Source organism: Sciurus carolinensis, chromosome 5 (assembly GCF_902686445.1).
Source record: "Sciurus carolinensis chromosome 5, mSciCar1.2, whole genome shotgun sequence".
NCBI classification, from domain to species: domain Eukaryota; kingdom Metazoa; phylum Chordata; class Mammalia; order Rodentia; family Sciuridae; genus Sciurus; species Sciurus carolinensis.
In genome coordinates, this window is record NC_062217.1 from 157,556,283 (window position 1) to 157,573,340 (window position 17,058).

Sequence of the window (17,058 nt, forward strand, 5' to 3'; positions counted from 1 at the left end):
TGTGGTTTTAATTTGCATTTTTCTGATTGGTGATATTGAGTATTTTTTTAGTACCAGTTGGCCACCTGAATGTCATCTTTTGAAAAATGCTTATTTAGGTCCTTTGCCTATTTTTTAATTGGATTATTTCTTTTCTTGTTATTTAGTTGTTTTAGTTTATACATTTTGGACATTAACCCTTTATCAGATGCATGGTTTGGGAAATATCATCTATCATGGATTTTAACCTCTTCTATGAAGGGTCAAAAGGCAGATTGCCTTGAGACCCAGGCATAAAGACTTAAATGAGCAAGCACTGAGATTTGGTTTCCCCAAAAACCATTTTATAGGCAGGAAAATGTTTCTGGTCAGCAGTTTAGAAATTACCTTTGTCAGAAACAGTTGTATGAATGGAAATTGCAGTGCCAGCTGCAATCAGTTTTAACTAGATCTCAAAATTTGCTTAATTTCAACTCTAGTTTTATATGGAGGTTATGTTGGGTTTAGGAGGATGTTTTCCCTTTTGTATGCTTTTCAACAAAGAAGTCTTTTTGAATCTTTCTTTAAAGAAATAGACTCCAAATGCCATGTTGGTATAAGTTTGATTGCTTCAAATGTGGTTTTTTCCCTCCTTTAGGGGTATAGAACAGGCTATGCTTACAGGCATCCCCTCATCCGAGAGAAGCCTAGACATAAGAGTGATGTGGAAATCCCAGCCACTGTGACTGCTTTTTCCTTTGAAGATGATACAGTGCCACTCTCTCCTCTCAAATACATGGCACAGAGACAGCAACGTGAAAAAACAAGATGGCTGAACTCACCAAATACTTACATGAAAGTGAATGTGCCTGAGGAGTCTCGAAATGGGGAAACCAGTCCCAGGACCAAAATCACAGTATGGCACCATTTTACATAGTTTTGCCTTTTGAAGTATTTTGCCTAGTTAATTCATGAATTGAATGTCCTATTAAATTATTAGGAAAGTATAATATAATGTTAAAATAATATTGCTGCCATTTACTAGGTATTAATTTTAAGGTGCTGCTGCAAGTGCCATTCATGAATGATCTCATTTAATTTTTCTAATAAGATTGAATGTTGTTTTTCTCCCTACTTTAGAGATGAGAAAACCAAGGCAAGGACTAATTATTTTTTAATGATAAAGTCAAGAGTTTGAATGCCAACAGCCTGAAATCTGGCCTTACCAACTACATGATACTGCTGTGTAGTTTATCTTGTACTTGTGAATCAGAACTATAAAAGTTATAAATACCAAATCATTCCAGAGTTGCATGAATTACTGTGCTTTGTTACCATTAGGCAGTATCTTGTATTTAGAGAAATGGGTTATTTTCTTTTTTAGAATTTTGTTTCAGATTTGTTTATTGGTAGAGTACTTACCACCAAATTTTTCTCTATTCAAAATTAGTTCATCCTGTTATATAAATCAGTAACATTCAATATGGAAAAGCCTAGACATTAAAAGTTTTTTCCCTAGTCTATAAGATTTCTTGTCTCTAGTATAAGAACATAATTAAGTGCATAAGTTCTCCAGAACTCATTTTATTGACAGAGATTGGTGGTTAGCCATCATTACTCTTGTTAAATATTAGCCTACTCTACAGGTTGTAGTATGGAATAAATGAGAATTAGGTAAGATCCTTCCAACCCTGTGGTTCTATTGTGTTGTGCACTACAAGATTATACCATTATAAAATGCTGATTAAGGGCTTGACCTTTTCTGTCAGCCAAAAATAAAAAGCAGGGTCTGGAAAACTATCTTAAGAAATTCCTTGAGTCATTTTCAGTGACTTCTTGGCCATTCTCATCTGATGAAATTCAGTGCAAGGGACAGAACTCTGAATGTGAGTTAAGACAAGATCACACTTTCTCTGAGCTGGAAATGGTTTCTCCTTTGTATTTTCAGGTATCAAGAGAAGAGAGTTCAATTAGCAGTGTAATTGAGTATTCATATGAATAGTAACAGCATTTGTTCATTATTTTTTTAAAACCAAAGTGAATGCTTTTGTGAGTTTATTTTCTAACTGATATGTGGTATGAATTAATTGACCACTAAGATACTACTTAGTGAAATTCTTCAAAAGATTGGTGATGTATGCCTTCCTTGAGACTGTCAACAGTTATTGAGCAACTGCGATTATCTCCTTAACACTTAGAAGTTTCGTTCTAAGATATTTTTTGTTCTTTAGTGGATGAAGGCAGAGGACTCCTCTAAAGTTAGTAGTGGAACACCTATCAAAATTGAAGATCCCAATCAGTTCGTTCCTTTAAACACAAACCCAAATGAGGTACTGGAAAAGAGAAATAAGGTAAGATGTGGTCCTCTGTGGCCAGAGAATATATTTTTATTGTTTCATGTTTAAATCACTAATTGAATATAATAAGTAACAAACTTAGCAATATAGAAAAATTTGACTCAGTAATTTTAGCTTATATTGAGTACCTCCAGCTTTGTGCTAGTCATTACTGAACAGCTACATAAGAAGAAGTATTAACATATTTCTGTCTTGGAGAACCCTGGCATTAAAGGGAAACACAGTTCTCTAACAGTGTAAGACGATAGGAAATCACCAGCCAAGAGGGTAGCAGAGATTGATGTGAGCGTTAGGATGGTGAAAGGGATCTTTTCGGAGGTTGGCATTGAAGAAACTCTTACTCAGAAGTTTCCATAATAAGCTTTTATGAAAAGAGAAAGCAAAGGTCATCTGCACAGTTGCCTCAAGAACTTGTTATTGTTTCAATTCAGATTCGGGAACAAAACCGATATGACTTGAAAACTGCAGGACCACAGTCTCAGCTGCTGGCTGGAATTGTTGTGGATAAGCCTCCTTCTGTAAGTCTGAAGCAACTGTGATCTTTGTTTTTGATATGCTACATAATTTCTTTGCTTCTTAAATATGAACCAAGTTAAAAAGTCAAGTAATCCACAAGACTCAATCCCAATTTCCAGAGCCAAGCACTTTCTGTTCTTTTAGCATTTACCTTCCTGTTTCTAAATAGCATCTTTATTCTGCTTTCTCTTAGTTTATCAATTTTTAAACCTCAACTATATTTCATCAAATTTCAGATAGTATTATTTTGTGTATCATAAGAGAGAGAATTCTATTGTAGGAAGCCGTAAAATTTTAAGATGATTCCTAATTTCAGAGGCAGAAAAACATGGGGAAAACTTCATCATAAAAACAGTAGTTACGGGGCTGGAGATATAGCTCAGTTGGTAGAGTGCTTGCCTCACAAGCACAAGGCTCTGGGTTTAATCCCCAACACCACAAAAAAAAAAAAAAAAAAAGAATATGCATTAAAAACAGTAGTTACTAGCCAGATGTGGCAGTGCACACCTGTGATCCCAGCTACTCAGGAGACTAAGGCAGGAGGATCCCAAGTCTAAGACCAGTCTGTGCAACTTAGCAAGACCCTGTCTAAAAAAGTACTGGGGATGTGACCCAGTGGTCGAGCTCCCCTGGGTTCAGTCCCCAATACCATTTAAAAAAAAAAAAAAAAAAAGTAGTTATGCCTCTTTTGGAAGATGAGGACTTAGCCAATCCGCACCATGCTTCCTTTTTGCCCATACCCCATTCTCCAGTGTGGTAAATAGGGAAGGGGACCCTGAAATCTGCCATCTTCTTATTCAGTCTTTTAAATTATCCCATTTTCAGCTTTTCCTCTCCTGCATCCTCTGTGATACCCGATGCCTCTAGTTTCTGAGCCTTACTGGACCTGAGGACACTTCCTGTTTGCACTGTTGTTTTAGGACTGAGGCTTCCACCCTGCCCACTCTGCTACCTGCTCTCCATCTTCCAAAAATATATTAATATTTCTCACACTTTGTTTTCTCTTTTCCCATTCTTTTGTCTTAAAAGTATATACCTTTTTTCCCCCTGTTCCTTTACTATCATGTAGGTGAGTTTGGGGAAGAACCAAAAATAAATGCATGAGTTCAGTCTGCCAGGTATTGCTGAAAATCCCATTAATTTCTTTCCAGGAGAAAATTACTACAAATATATTTTCATAGCAAATTTAAAGACATTCTTTTGGTACATTTTCATTTTTCTCAGACTTTTTTACAAAGGGTTTTGAAATGGAGCAATTCTTGGTTTCTTAGTTGAGACTTACTAGAATTTGTCTTAGTTTTGTTTTATTTATGTGTTTATTTTGCCAGGGATTGAACCCAGGGGCATTTAACCACTGAACCACATCCCCAGCCTGTTTTTCTTACTTTTTATTTTGAGACAGGCTCTCACTAAATTTTTTAGGGCCCCCTAAGTTGCTGAGGCTGACTTTGAACCTGTGATCTCCTGCCTCATCCTCCTGAGTTGCTGGAATTACAGGTGTGTGTCACCACACCTAGCTGTCTTAAACAAGAAAGATTAGTAGGGGCTGGGGGTATAGCTCAGTGGTAGAATACTTACTTAACATGCACAAAGCCCTGGTTTCAATCCTTAACACCACAAAAATTAATGAATTTACCTGTACAGGTTTATTGAAGAAAACCATGCTGACAGTTTTAGCTCATTGGATAAGTAGTCCAAGAGCATTAATCTGAAAGGAGTATTTTAAACAAAGCATGTTCATCGTTTTTTATGATTGTTGTGGAGTGGGGCGTCACATACATCATAAACATACTTATATGTTTATGTATTTGAGAACATATATGTATATACAAAAAGTTGAAAGATATAAATAAAATTCTTGGCAATGAGTCTGGTTTTCTCCTTTGTAAGACTATGCAATTTGAAGATGAGGATCATGGCCCACCAGCTCCTCCTAACCCATTCAGTCATCTCACAGAAGGAGAACTTGAAGAGTATAAGAAGACAATCGAACGGAAACAGCAAGGCCTGGAAGGTTAGTTGAGTTTTAGGTTAAGCATAGGATAACTACACTAATAACAGTAGAGTCCTCCAGTCAATTGAAAATGTTCAAATAGATTTGAACATTTCATAGTATATGGCTTTTTAAAAACTTTTTATTTTGATATTATTATATATTCAAAATATGTGGTTTTAATGCTTTATAAAATCTCTGTTCCTGGGTATCTGAAGGTACCATTATGGTCACTTCAAAATCAAAATTTAAAACAAACTGGTAGAAGTCTGATGTGACTTTTCTTAAGCTCATAAACACTCACTCTAGCACAATTCAGTTTTTCTGACTTTGAAACTCATAATAGATAATCTGTTAGTATTATAGCTAAGAATGATTCATTAAAACGTTCTAGCTAATTTAATGTTCTAGCTCCCTTTTCTTCTAGAAGATGCTTTTTAGCTGGGGTTCTCAGTCTTGGGGTCTTGGACAAGCTGTAGACAGTCTATGAGCCACCTGAAAAGCATATGCTTAATTATATATGACATAGAGGTTCAGCCTGGTGGACTAAGAAGTCTGTGACCCCAAAAGAGGGTAAAAGCTTCTGCTTTAACTCATTCACAATATACAGTTAAAGTTTTACCCAGAGCAAAACAGAAGGAATCAGTAAAGACTTTTTGTCCATGTTAAGATCCCTATAGGAAGAGCTAATGACATCTGGATCTCCAAGGAACCGTTTTCATCATTGTTAGTGCCTGTGTCACAGAAGCAAATCTTCCTAACTCATTAATGTACTTACACTAAATGTTCTAAGTGGTATATTGAACTTATTTATTCTGACATAAGGATAGAAGCTATTGCTGTTTTTGGTCTTTGTAAAATGTCCCTCTTTAATTTCTTGTTTTTTGAAAGCCTAAAGATGCCAGGTAACAAATACTGTACTCTAAAACCATCACCTTTTATATTTACCTTTTGTAAATAGTTTCTTTTACATTCATTATGACCTCCTGAATTAGCTCACTAATATTGCTCTGACAGGAATCACTAATTGGATATTGTTCAAAAATTCAGTGAAGCATTCTACCTCATTAGTGTGTAGCAGCATTGGTGAGGCTTCATTATTCTTTTCATCTGGCTGCTCAGTACATTTTGGGTTTCTAACATTAGCAAAAGCTAAATGCTTACATATTATTTGCCTGGGCTGCCAGTAGCCGTGCTTCCTTTGTAACCCTGTATGTAAAATTACTATTAGCAGCAGGAAATTTTAATACATTAATCACCTCTTAGTGCATCATTATGGATAGATGGAATAACCATTAGCATAGCATGCTCAACTCATAGCTGAAGAATTTATCATCTCTGTGTATGCAGGCATTTGATGTATGCACTAACCTCCCTGAACTCTTACGCTTCTTTATTTTGTTTGCATGGCTTTTAACTAAACTCTCATCCAACAGATGCTGAGCAGGAATTACTCTCAGATGACGCTTCATCTGTTTCACAAATTCAGTCTCAAACTCAGTCACCGCAAAATGTCCCTGAAAAATTAGAAGGTATTCAATGTAATTTCCCATAGCATTCACTGAATAGTCTTGAGTCTCCCCATGTCATTTGTTTTCATGTAAGAAATTGAACTCCTGATCACAGTAAGTTCACCATGAATTTTAGCTAAAAATATCACAATAATTTTACGTTACTTACTAAATGAGGTGCTACTTTTGTTCAGCCATTGATACTTTAATCTGAATTTTGGCAATCTCTTGTTCTTAAGAATTTGTGGAATTAAAATTGGCTTGTCATGCATCTTCCAATCAACAGCATGAAATCTTTTCCAGTTTTGATTGCCAAATGACACCAAAACTAAATAAAAATATTTAAGTTGTCTGCCTCCTTTATACTGACTTAAAATGAAACTGTGTGTCATCAAACCAGAATTATCTAGCTTTTACTCTTTGGATGAACAACTTTGTTCTCTTTCACCTTTATATCATTTAAGAAAATTAGCTTCATGCTAATAGAGCCATAATTTATTAAAATAATCATGTCTTCATCAGAATTAAAGTAATTCCTTAGTACATTGCTAAAACTTTGCAAAATAATATAGACTGTTTACTATGTGAAATAACCCAAAAAACCCCTCCCCTTTTGTAGAAAACCATGATCTATTTTCCAAGAGCTTCATCTCCATGGAAGTGCCTGTTATGGTTGTAAATGGCAAGGATGATATGCATGATGTTGAAGATGAGCTTGCTAAGCGAGTGAGTAGATTAACTACAAGCACCACCATAGAAAACATCGAGATTACCATTAAGTCTCCAGAAAAAATTGAAGAAGTCTTGTCACCTGATGGCTCACCTTCAAAGTCACCATCCAAGAAAAAGAAGAAATTCCGTACTCCTTCTTTTCTGAAAAAGAACAAAAAAAAGGAGAAAGTTGAAGCCTAAATAAAGTCTTTTTATAATTTTTATTACTACAGTGTGACATTGCACATTTAAATGCCACATTTAAGTTGATCGTTAATATACAGTGGTAGAACAGATTTGGGGGTATGGAGCAAACTGGACTTTAAGAACTGGAAAGAGGTTTTACTAAAAGAAAAACATTATGAAAGAACTTTCAAATTCATCTCTTATGTGTCCAAAAATGACATTGAATTTTTAAAAAGTTGCTAGTTTTAATTAGCTCTGCCCTCATGAAGTATTTTAATTCACCACAAACAGATACCTGTCTGAATTACTTCAGGCCTTCTCTGTAATATCCGTTGGAAAGAAATTGCCAATGAACAAGTGAGAATTTTTATTTCTCAACACCTGCTTCACTTGGTAATCAGATTATAATTTTTTACCATGATTATTGACTGTATCTTTTGGGTCCCCATTGTTTCAATGGGCATTAACAGAATGCTTTAAAAGCTTCTAAGACAAGAATCTATAGCATTAGTATACACTGGCACATAATTTTTTAAAAAGTTTTAAGAAAAGATTCATTTGAAATTTTATTCATATTATAAAATTTCCTCACCTGAAGTAACTTTGTTTGCCAAAAAAAGTCATTTTAATAAACTATAATTTTTGAAAACTTCCTTTTTTATTAGTTTAGAAAGCCCCTTATTTTTCAAAAAAGGGGATTTTATACACATAACATGGGATATTTAGTTTAACTGGCAAAAAAAAATTTTGTATGTTGAGATGTTTGTATACCATTCAGTATAAAAGTGTCATATGCATATTAGCCAATCATTCAACAGTAGAGCCTATTTGAGACTGCTTGGTACTAAGTATACTTAAATATAATTCAAGAATCCAGGGATTTTGTATCAAACAAGGATTAGAGCATATAAAGGTATATCTAGATTCATATTTGAACCTTCTAATGTATTTTTCTCTTAGTATTGCTAACGAATGAAGAAAATCTCATAAGGTAACCAAATGAAAAGAATGAAAGGGAAAGTGAAAAGGGAACAAATGGTGGGATGTGAAAAGAATTCTAGTTTGAGAATGACACCATGGGATAGCAAGTTACTGGAAATATGTCCCAAATTTCTAAAATCCTGCTTCTCTGCCAAAATCAATGGCTTGTTGATATTTGAGTTTTTTTTAAACCCTTCTAACTTTAGCGAGCAGCAGTAGAAGAAATCAGTCTCATCCCACCACTGAGAAAACTACCACTTCTCAATTCTTACAAACCTTTGTTATCTTTTCAGTTAATCTTTCTAATGTAAATACAAATTTAAACCTAGACTTAATATAGTTTCCCTCCCCTTTTCCAAGTGATGTCACAAATCTGTAAAATCAGTGATCCAAAATGGTCAGTGGGTAAAAATAATCCAAAGTGTTCTGGAGGGTGAGTTGGCATGCACAAACTCACATTGACTACAGTGTGTTTGGGGCTGGTTCTGTGTGAGTGTGATGCAGAGTTGAAACAAAACCTGGAAATGTCATTCTAGATCTCACTAACTACTGGAATCAGTGTTCTAATCTCTTAGTGGAAACTTTCAGTTGCTTAACTGTGTATTTGAGGATTGTTTTACGTTCTACATCTTTTGTTGTATTACAACATATGTAGAAACAGTAACCTGTGAACTATGCTTTTCCATAACTTTTTAAAAATATATATATCTAAATGAATGCAATGTGCATAAATATTTTTTAAACGCCACAGTAAACTATTGCACCTTTTGCTAATGCCTCTATTTACTTGCTTTGGCATAATGAATGAGCCAATGAACCTGTGTCCTGTGGAAAAATGTATAAATGTTATCTGATATTGCTCTTAGATGTTATGCTAATTAATGTTAAATCACAAATAAACAGTATTTTAAATATATGGATTTCGTATCACAGGGTTTCCATTTGGGACTGCTTATTTATCTGCATTTTGTGGATGTTGAGTTTAGTACTTCAATGGAACTAAGTTTGATCCCTCTGAATAAGAAACAACTTAATTGTATTTTCAAATTAGTTGGAACATAAAACAGATATGTGAGACCATCCTCGTTTCAGCTCATATTGGAGGAAATATTCACTAAGAAACCTATTTTTTGAGGGCTGGGACTGTAGTGCAGTGGCAGAGCGCTTGTCTGGCATGTGTGAGACACTGGGTTCAATCCTTAGCACCACATAAAAATAAACCAAAGGCACACTGTGCACCTACAACTACAAAGAAATAAAATTTTTAAAAATTTTTTTAAAAATCTATTTTTGATAGGGCATGGTGGCCTTAGAATTCTAATCATCTCAATTCTATTCATATCGATCAATGTAAAATGGAAGATGTTGTAAGATAGGAATTCAGTTTATACTGACCTTTGATTTTGCATTTATTATACAAATAATGTAAAGAAAATAGACTAGAGAATAGTTTACCATTCCATTATATTAACATTGAAAATACTCTTCATTACCTTCCAGCACTTGTCCAGTTATATATGTATTTTCTATATTGATAATCATGTGAATATAATTTCTGGATTCTTTTTCTACTTAATATAAAATAACCCACTCTAGATTTTAAACTAAAATCCCTCACATGAATAATTTCATGTGATTTTTTTCCCCATCTTGTCCTAAAAATAGAGTGTAAGATGGGGAAATCATGTTAATTGAGGGTTCTAGTTAATCGAAGTTTTTACTATACTTACCTATTATAAAAATGAAGGGCTTGGGCAAATAAGAATAGATTCATAGTCTTGGCATATTTAATTATTACTTTGGCTTGTAAATAACCCTGTGGTGAAAAATTGCTATTTTAGAAAAATGCTCATTTCAGAGTTCCCTTCCATAAAGCAACAAAGACCATTATCTTCAGGTCTCCCTTGAGAATCAATATAACTTGAAAAGCAGTTGCCTATGCCCTTTCCTTTATTGATCAGTATTTTCATTCAACAGGAAATAAAGAGAACCGAATGGATAAAATTGTGGCAGCACTGGAGTCTTTTAACATTAGCTCTTTTTAAAAATATAAGCAGAAATACATGAAGGCACATGTTGTTTTTTAAACTCAATGGTATGTGCTTATATCCAAATTGACATCTTGGCCAAACTGGGATTTTAAGAACAGTTATCTTTGTGGCCACTAGAGGGTGTAATAGACTCAATAATCCTTTCTACTACCTTGTATTCAACTTCCCTTTTCTTAGTCTGTAGGCACCATGTTTGTTGTGAAATGCCCAGAACTTGGAAGACATTTCCTTTGTTGCTTATGCTCCTCAGTTATCCTCAGCCCTGCTCTCTCAGCAGGTCCCATTTCACCAAAACAGGTATCACCTGCAGTTACTATGGAGAACACATTGAGAATGTTTAAGGCGTGGTCTCAGAAAGAAACTGAGAGGGAGTGACTCCTTGGAGGTTTCATGCCTGTGTGGAGCAATATAATGCACCCTTTGATAATTGGCATCTTTTTGACCAAGGCGCTAGTTGATAGCCCCTGCCTGCCTCTTTCTCTCTCAGTAACCCCCCCAACTTCCTCCCTCCATCCTCCCCCTGCCTCCCTCCCCGACCCCTCACATGCTTTCTGTATAGCAAAGATAATGCTAAATGCTTTTCATACATTAGCTCCTTTGCCCTTCCCACTACCATCCCAGTAAAATAGATGATATTATCCACATTTTATAGATGATGAAGCCAAGTTTGAAAAGTTTGAAGATGAAAAGGAGGTGCTGGTGTTTCAGCCATAGATTCAGACTTCCAAAATTACCAGTGCCATCTGTGTGCTAGTCTCTTTGTGGCTCTAGTGTACATTTTTGTGGTTTCTTAAGGAGAGAGAGGGACTGTAAGTTCAGCTATGGTGAACTCATGTTTTGATATAAGTAGATTCAAGATAAAGCATGGACTTTGGGAAGAATTTTCCTTCCAATGAATCAGCCTAGAATGAAGAAATGAAGTGAGCTGTGGTGACAGCATCCTTAGGATAAAGAAGCTGCTTGTGAACCTTCTCCACAGCGTCTGCAAACATGGTAGTATCTGTGGCCTTTGCTTAAGAGGTGGCAGCGACTTGGAAAGAAAGCCTTTGTGTTTTTATAATGTTGGCAGCAAGGGAGACATTGGAGGAAAGGATTCTGAAAACAGAAGGTAATTTAGTCATAGAGGTAGTTTTAAAGATCAGAAGTGACTGTAGCTAAGTGAGTATAGTTAGAGATGGTCTTTTTCAGAGAAAAAGGTACATAATGGAGTTCAGAACAAGAATAAGTTTTAAGGAACTTTTTTAATAGGAAAAAAATATAGTATTCAAAGGGGGTTCATTTCTGAGATGACCATTAGGGGGCAATACATGTCTTAAGTTTAATTTTAGTTAATTGAGAAAACTCTTCAAAATATCTTTGGAGTTTGGATTTAGAAATTCATTCTAATTATACATTGCTAGGTGGCTAAGCTGAGGGAAGTTTATAGATGTCAAATTACTTCATTTGTTTCTTACAGCAAAGTTATCTTTTTTCAACTTGTGAAAAATTAATTCTTCAGAGAGGTTGTGCTTGGCTAACACATAGCTCAAAAGGGGCTAAGCCAGGACTCAAGCAAAGGTCTTTAGAATTTGCATCTCATGCTTTTCTACTATACAGCAGTCTCCCTTGGAAACCCATTGGATCAGAACCTAGGAATAGGTAGACATAGTTTTCTAGAATTTTCTGCAAACTAATATCTAGAACTTTATGACAGGAATAAAGAGAAATACATTGCAAAACAAAGCCTGTAGATTATTTATCAGTAATTGTTTACTTAAAATTTAAAGTTAAGATTTTCCATGAGAATCTTTACTATTCTCTCATTAATCAACATGCTAATTTTTAAATATTAGAACCAGTAACTTTTTTAAAATAACATTTATACCTTAAATGACAAACTGGCAAATTTTGATTCTTCTCTAGGGAAAAAAAAAATCTAGTGTAGCAGAAAAATAAGTGCTGGATATATGTCCCGTCCAGTTACTAAAAGGCTATATAATTTCTGGTTTGCTAAGTCTTGATACCAAAGCTTGGTGAAGGTTATTGATTATACCAGTTTTGTTTCTAGGTTTTATTTCTACACAAACTACCTTTAGGTTTGGACATTCTTTAGTCAGTGTTGACTTTATTTACAATGTAAGAAAATCCCTTATTTTCAGTCCCAGATAACTACAATCACTAGGCAAAATACTAGTTCCCTTCTAAACCCCCCATGCCTTAAAATCAGTAGCATTGATTGTAGTCACCAAATTTGAATATGCATTGAAGAATGTTAAATTTCTAAAGAAATTATTCTAAGATTTTTAAAATGTGTTTTTGAAGTAGGAAATAACATACTACAAACCTGTAGCATGCAATGAACAGACATTTAGACAAGATTTTTATTTGTTAGTAGACTGCTCCTCAGAAAGAACTCAAAATACGTGAGTTCTGTAGAAAAACTACTTTGGAATATTAGCTAATTGGATTTCTTAGACCAAACAATGTCCCCTTCAGGTTGATATTTAGATGTGAAATTTTCAAGAAAATAAGGATTTCCCAAAGCAATGTAATACACCCCAGCAGATGGGGATGGAAATGAAGTATGTTATAAGATGCAGGAGTCGGAGGTGGGCTTTGTGATCATCCCTGAGGGATTCTTAACGTAAATGGTTTTTTCTGGGTTTAAAAAAAAAAAAAGTAATGACATTCCCAGTCTGGCTCTAAAGCTACAGTGCTGCTAGCCCCCTTTTGATAATTTGCCAGCCATGGTCTGTTCTTAAAATGGGAGCGTTTTCTTTTACAGACAGACAGAATCTAAACCAACACATTATTTTTCCTGTAGCAGTCCTTTCTGAAGATCTCGCCAAGCAGGAGCTGTGGAGGAAGTAGTTGCACTCTATACCTCACCCCTTTCCTGTTGAGTAAGACTCTGGGGTTGGATTGCAGCGGTGACTGGGGTGATAGACTTTGACTTCGGGATAGATGACCTCCTCAGTTTTATGAGAGAACATGTAGATACAGCCAACTTGTTGGCAGGCACAGGCAAACTCTTCCAAAGGTGTTTACTGGACTAACGAGGTTAAACATTACTTCCTACCTGGTTTCTATTTTGGAAATGTTGGCTTCAGTTATTTCAAGGGAAAGAAAGGTCATTCGAGATTAAGACACCCGAGAATATATCCCAAGCATCATCCATGGGTCCTCAGGGGGACAGGGAGGGGTTCCCTTTGCACCTGGATTTTTCGGTGTGTCACGCCTTTTAGATTAGTTTAAAAGCTATCGTGTGGTAAATTGATACTTTTTTTGAAATATCTTTTAAACAGTTTTATATTTTAGGATTGTGTATGAAATTATTTCATATACAGTTATGGTCTTGTCTATTTTGACCTTTAGGTTAATATTGAGCAAGAGTGTATACACACACTTGCCAAAGTCAAGCTGAGCATGGCTCAATTAACTGCAGAGCAGGGCAGACTGGGTGTGGCAAGCTCTGGAATTCTTCCCACTCACTAAGCAAAGTCAGGTGTTAGAGGAACAGCTCCAACTGAAGAAGCTAGTAGCAAGTCCAGCCCAGCAGGTGAAACATGGAACCTGGAGGACCTGACAGTCCACCAAAACAGTCTGGAAAAGTGGTCTGCATCAGGGAAGCACAAGTCCCAATCAGGAAAGCAGGACGGCGGAAGTACTGAAGGATGCATAGGAGCCCCAGCCACAGGCCAAGCTTCAAGAGCAGTGCTTCCTCTACTTCCTGTGGGGTAATGGCAAGATCGAGGCAGGACCTCAGGTTTACGGGGACAAGTATAGTTAGTTCTTCAAGACAGGAACTCAGATGTAAGAAAAGCAACAGATGGGGATCCTGTTGTCAGAACTGAGGGACAAGATCCTGCTGAGAATTCCAGGGACTAGGCAGTGCTCAGAGTCAAGACAAGGCCCTAACTGGTCTGGTGGCAGGCTTGGCAGAGCCAGAAGCTAGAGCTACCTCAGCTCCTTCAGCTTCAGCAGCACCAGGCCTGGAGACCGCAGCCAGGTGAGCAGGTCACAGAGCTGTGGCTGTCGGAGAAAAGCACTGCAAAAACAGGGGAAGGGCCTGACCTGGCTTTCATACTGAAAGCAACACGGCGACGAGACCCAGCCATGGAAGAGGGCAGCAGGGCTGGGTATTGCACCAGAACCTAACCTAGGAGCGCCAGCAGAGACCAATGAGCAAGCGCAGAGTGCTACCAAATCTCTACAGTGAAGATGGCCCTGTGTTCCTTACTCATTTTCCCTACCTGGAGGTAGTTTCCCACAGAAAAAAAATGAGCGTTAGGGGTGGCTTCACAACACCCCCTCTTATTTGGAAGCACTGTAAGATGTTCCTGCAGAGCACTGATTGGACAGAAGAGAATCCGAGTGTGTGGTCCATTTTCCTCCCTTTTCTGGAAGAAATGTGCCTATGACTGTACCAGCAAAATGGCTTGGATTCCACATGGCTTGTCCTCCATAGCTCCAGTGCTGGTGATGGCCTTTTGCGCCGTCAGAGGCTGCTCTGATTTGGCTTACCACATTTGCCCAGTAGTCACCTCTCAGCTCACTCCTCCAGCTTGCAACCAGGGAGAATGACTTTCTTGGGACCTTACCTGAGAGAACTCAGTTTGTGGCCATCATCTGGGGCATCCAAGAACGAGCTAGGCCCACAGTCCTCTGCACCCCGTTGTCTGTACAATACCCAACCCTACACCAGGAAAGCAGGGCTCGTCCACGCCCATCTGCCCTAACGCGGGGGTCTGTCAAGCTGGCACCCTCCCAGAGGCTTCCAAGCTCTCCTGGCACCTTCTCCTCCTGGCCTCACTGGTGGGAGGCGGTTTCTTTTCAAGAAAATGACTTATTCCTTTACCAAATCCCAGTAGCACTTCGGGATCATATCTGAGCTCAGCCTACCTCCTCACTGATTATGTATCCATCTCCCCTATAAGACTGAGAGTTCTGGGACTGGAAGGACTATACCTTGTTCATTCTTCATTGTCTCCCATGCTGGGTCAAAAATGAGTCAGCTTTTCTGTTGCTCATGTACTACATTCATGACATGTAGTACATGTACATAGCAAAAAGATGTGCTGTGTCTTAAATGGCGTGCAAGTCAGGAAGTGGCTTGGTGTGAAAATCCTACTTGGTGTCACTAATCTAGAAGGCAAGCCATAGTAGTTACTATTTATCAAGCACTGACCATGTGTGGGCTTTAAACTATGTTTAACTATCTCATTTAAGCCTCAACCCTGCATCATAGGGTTATCTCCACTGATGGGAAACAGGTTTGGAGAGAGTTTCATTTTACCACCTCGTAAACGGTAGGTCTAGGATTCAAACTTCAAGTCTTTTCCTTGCTATTAGGCAGGTTATTCACTGAATGCAGCCTTCTCAACCGCTGGCAGCAAAGTCAGGTATGAGAACTTGCAGCAATGTCAGAGAAGCATCCTGAACCTCTCATGACTTTTGGCGAGGAAGAATTTGCCCCAAGGAACCTTGCCTGGGCAACCCCACAGGCATTAACTAATTCAGACTGGGAGAGGATTCCTGATCAAGTATACAATGTAGTTTGCATAGCCAAGAGCATTTTGAGGTGTGCAAAGGATAGAAGACTGGGTACTGGGTCTTTTCTCAGCAAACCTTTTCATAGGTACACTAATAAAATTTCCAGTGATATGGTTACTGCATCCCAATCAGTAGTGCGGTTATTAACTGAAGGTTGCTGTCATTGAGGTTATCAATGCTTTATAACTCTATGGGTAAAATGTAACAGAATTTACTGAGCACCAAGTACTTTAAGTGGATGCTTTAATTTAATAAGATAAACCTCCATGGTAGGTATTATTTTTTCCATTTTTCAGATGAGAAAACTAGTTTAGAGAAGTCACCCAAGTTCACACAACTAGTTAAGCGTAAGGCTGGGGTTTAAACCTAAGGAATCAAATTTGAGTCTCTGAGTCCCAAGGCTACCCACTGGATTTCTGGGAACAGCAGATATCACGTTAAGTAAACCATTACATCACACTGGGTTCAGTGTTTTCTTTCCCACTTAGTCAATTAGATGAGGGGATACTCCAGCTATGGCACATGATATGTTACTTGTTATCTTACTAAGCTAATAGTACTCTGAAATTTGCACACTTAAAATTATTGTAGCATTTTTTTCAGTAATAAATCTCATAGTCTAACAGCTTGTGCTCTGGAATCACAGAGACTTGAGTTTGATTTCTTGCTCTTCACTCTTCTATAAAATGTATATAACTGTACTAAAACCTCTTAATACAGTTATAAGAATTAAGCAAGATGATAATATACACAAAACTTAGCATGGAGCCCTTAGTGTTGGTAGTATCACCTTTTTTGGTCTCCTTATGCCAGGAGAAAACTACGACTGGTTATTCCTCTTGCTGTTACCCATTTGAAATGCTGTCATTCCTATTCCTTCTAGAAGTTTTGCCTAACTCTCACCAGGTGTCCAGTCTTTGAAAACGAAGGTAAGTAGTGACCAGATAACTGATATTTGCCCTTTTCCATTTTTGGGAGGTATGGTTTGTGCCCTGGGAAGGTGATAGTTGGAAGAATTGTACACAATTCCTCCCAAACAAGGCCAGGGGGGTGCCTAGACCCAAGGCAACTTCCTGCAGAGTCCAGATCACTGTGGTTCAAGAGCCTTTCAGTGGAAGCAACTGCCTTTGGGCCTTTTGGACTAATTTCCTGGCTCTTTGTCCCTGGAAGACTGAGGGCCATCACACAGGGGTTGGTCATCTCGGGGCTTTGTGGCCCCAACTCTTTCATTTTGGGAATCTAAGAAAGTCTTTAATGAACAA

The 17,058-nt window shown here is 37.4% G+C and overlaps 1 protein-coding gene across 4 annotated transcripts in view; it reads left to right on the forward strand.

The window, feature by feature from the left end:
- Positions 1–9,133, forward strand: part of Add3 (adducin 3) — a 123,951-nt gene extending 114,818 nt beyond the window's left edge. For 3 of the 4 annotated variants that reach the window (XM_047552560.1, XM_047552561.1, XM_047552558.1), the window contains exons 10-15: positions 617–874; positions 2,190–2,309; positions 2,747–2,833; positions 4,722–4,845; positions 6,261–6,356; positions 6,955–9,133. In XM_047552560.1, coding sequence (XP_047408516.1) covers positions 617–874; positions 2,190–2,309; positions 2,747–2,833; positions 4,722–4,845; positions 6,261–6,356; positions 6,955–7,247 — 978 coding nt within the window. In that variant the 3' untranslated portion in view covers positions 7,248–9,133. The remainder of the gene's footprint in view (positions 1–616; positions 875–2,189; positions 2,310–2,746; positions 2,834–4,721; positions 4,846–6,260; positions 6,357–6,954) is intronic. The other variant, XM_047552562.1, reaches the window with a different exon arrangement.
- The last annotated feature ends 7,925 nt before the right edge of the window (positions 9,134–17,058 follow it).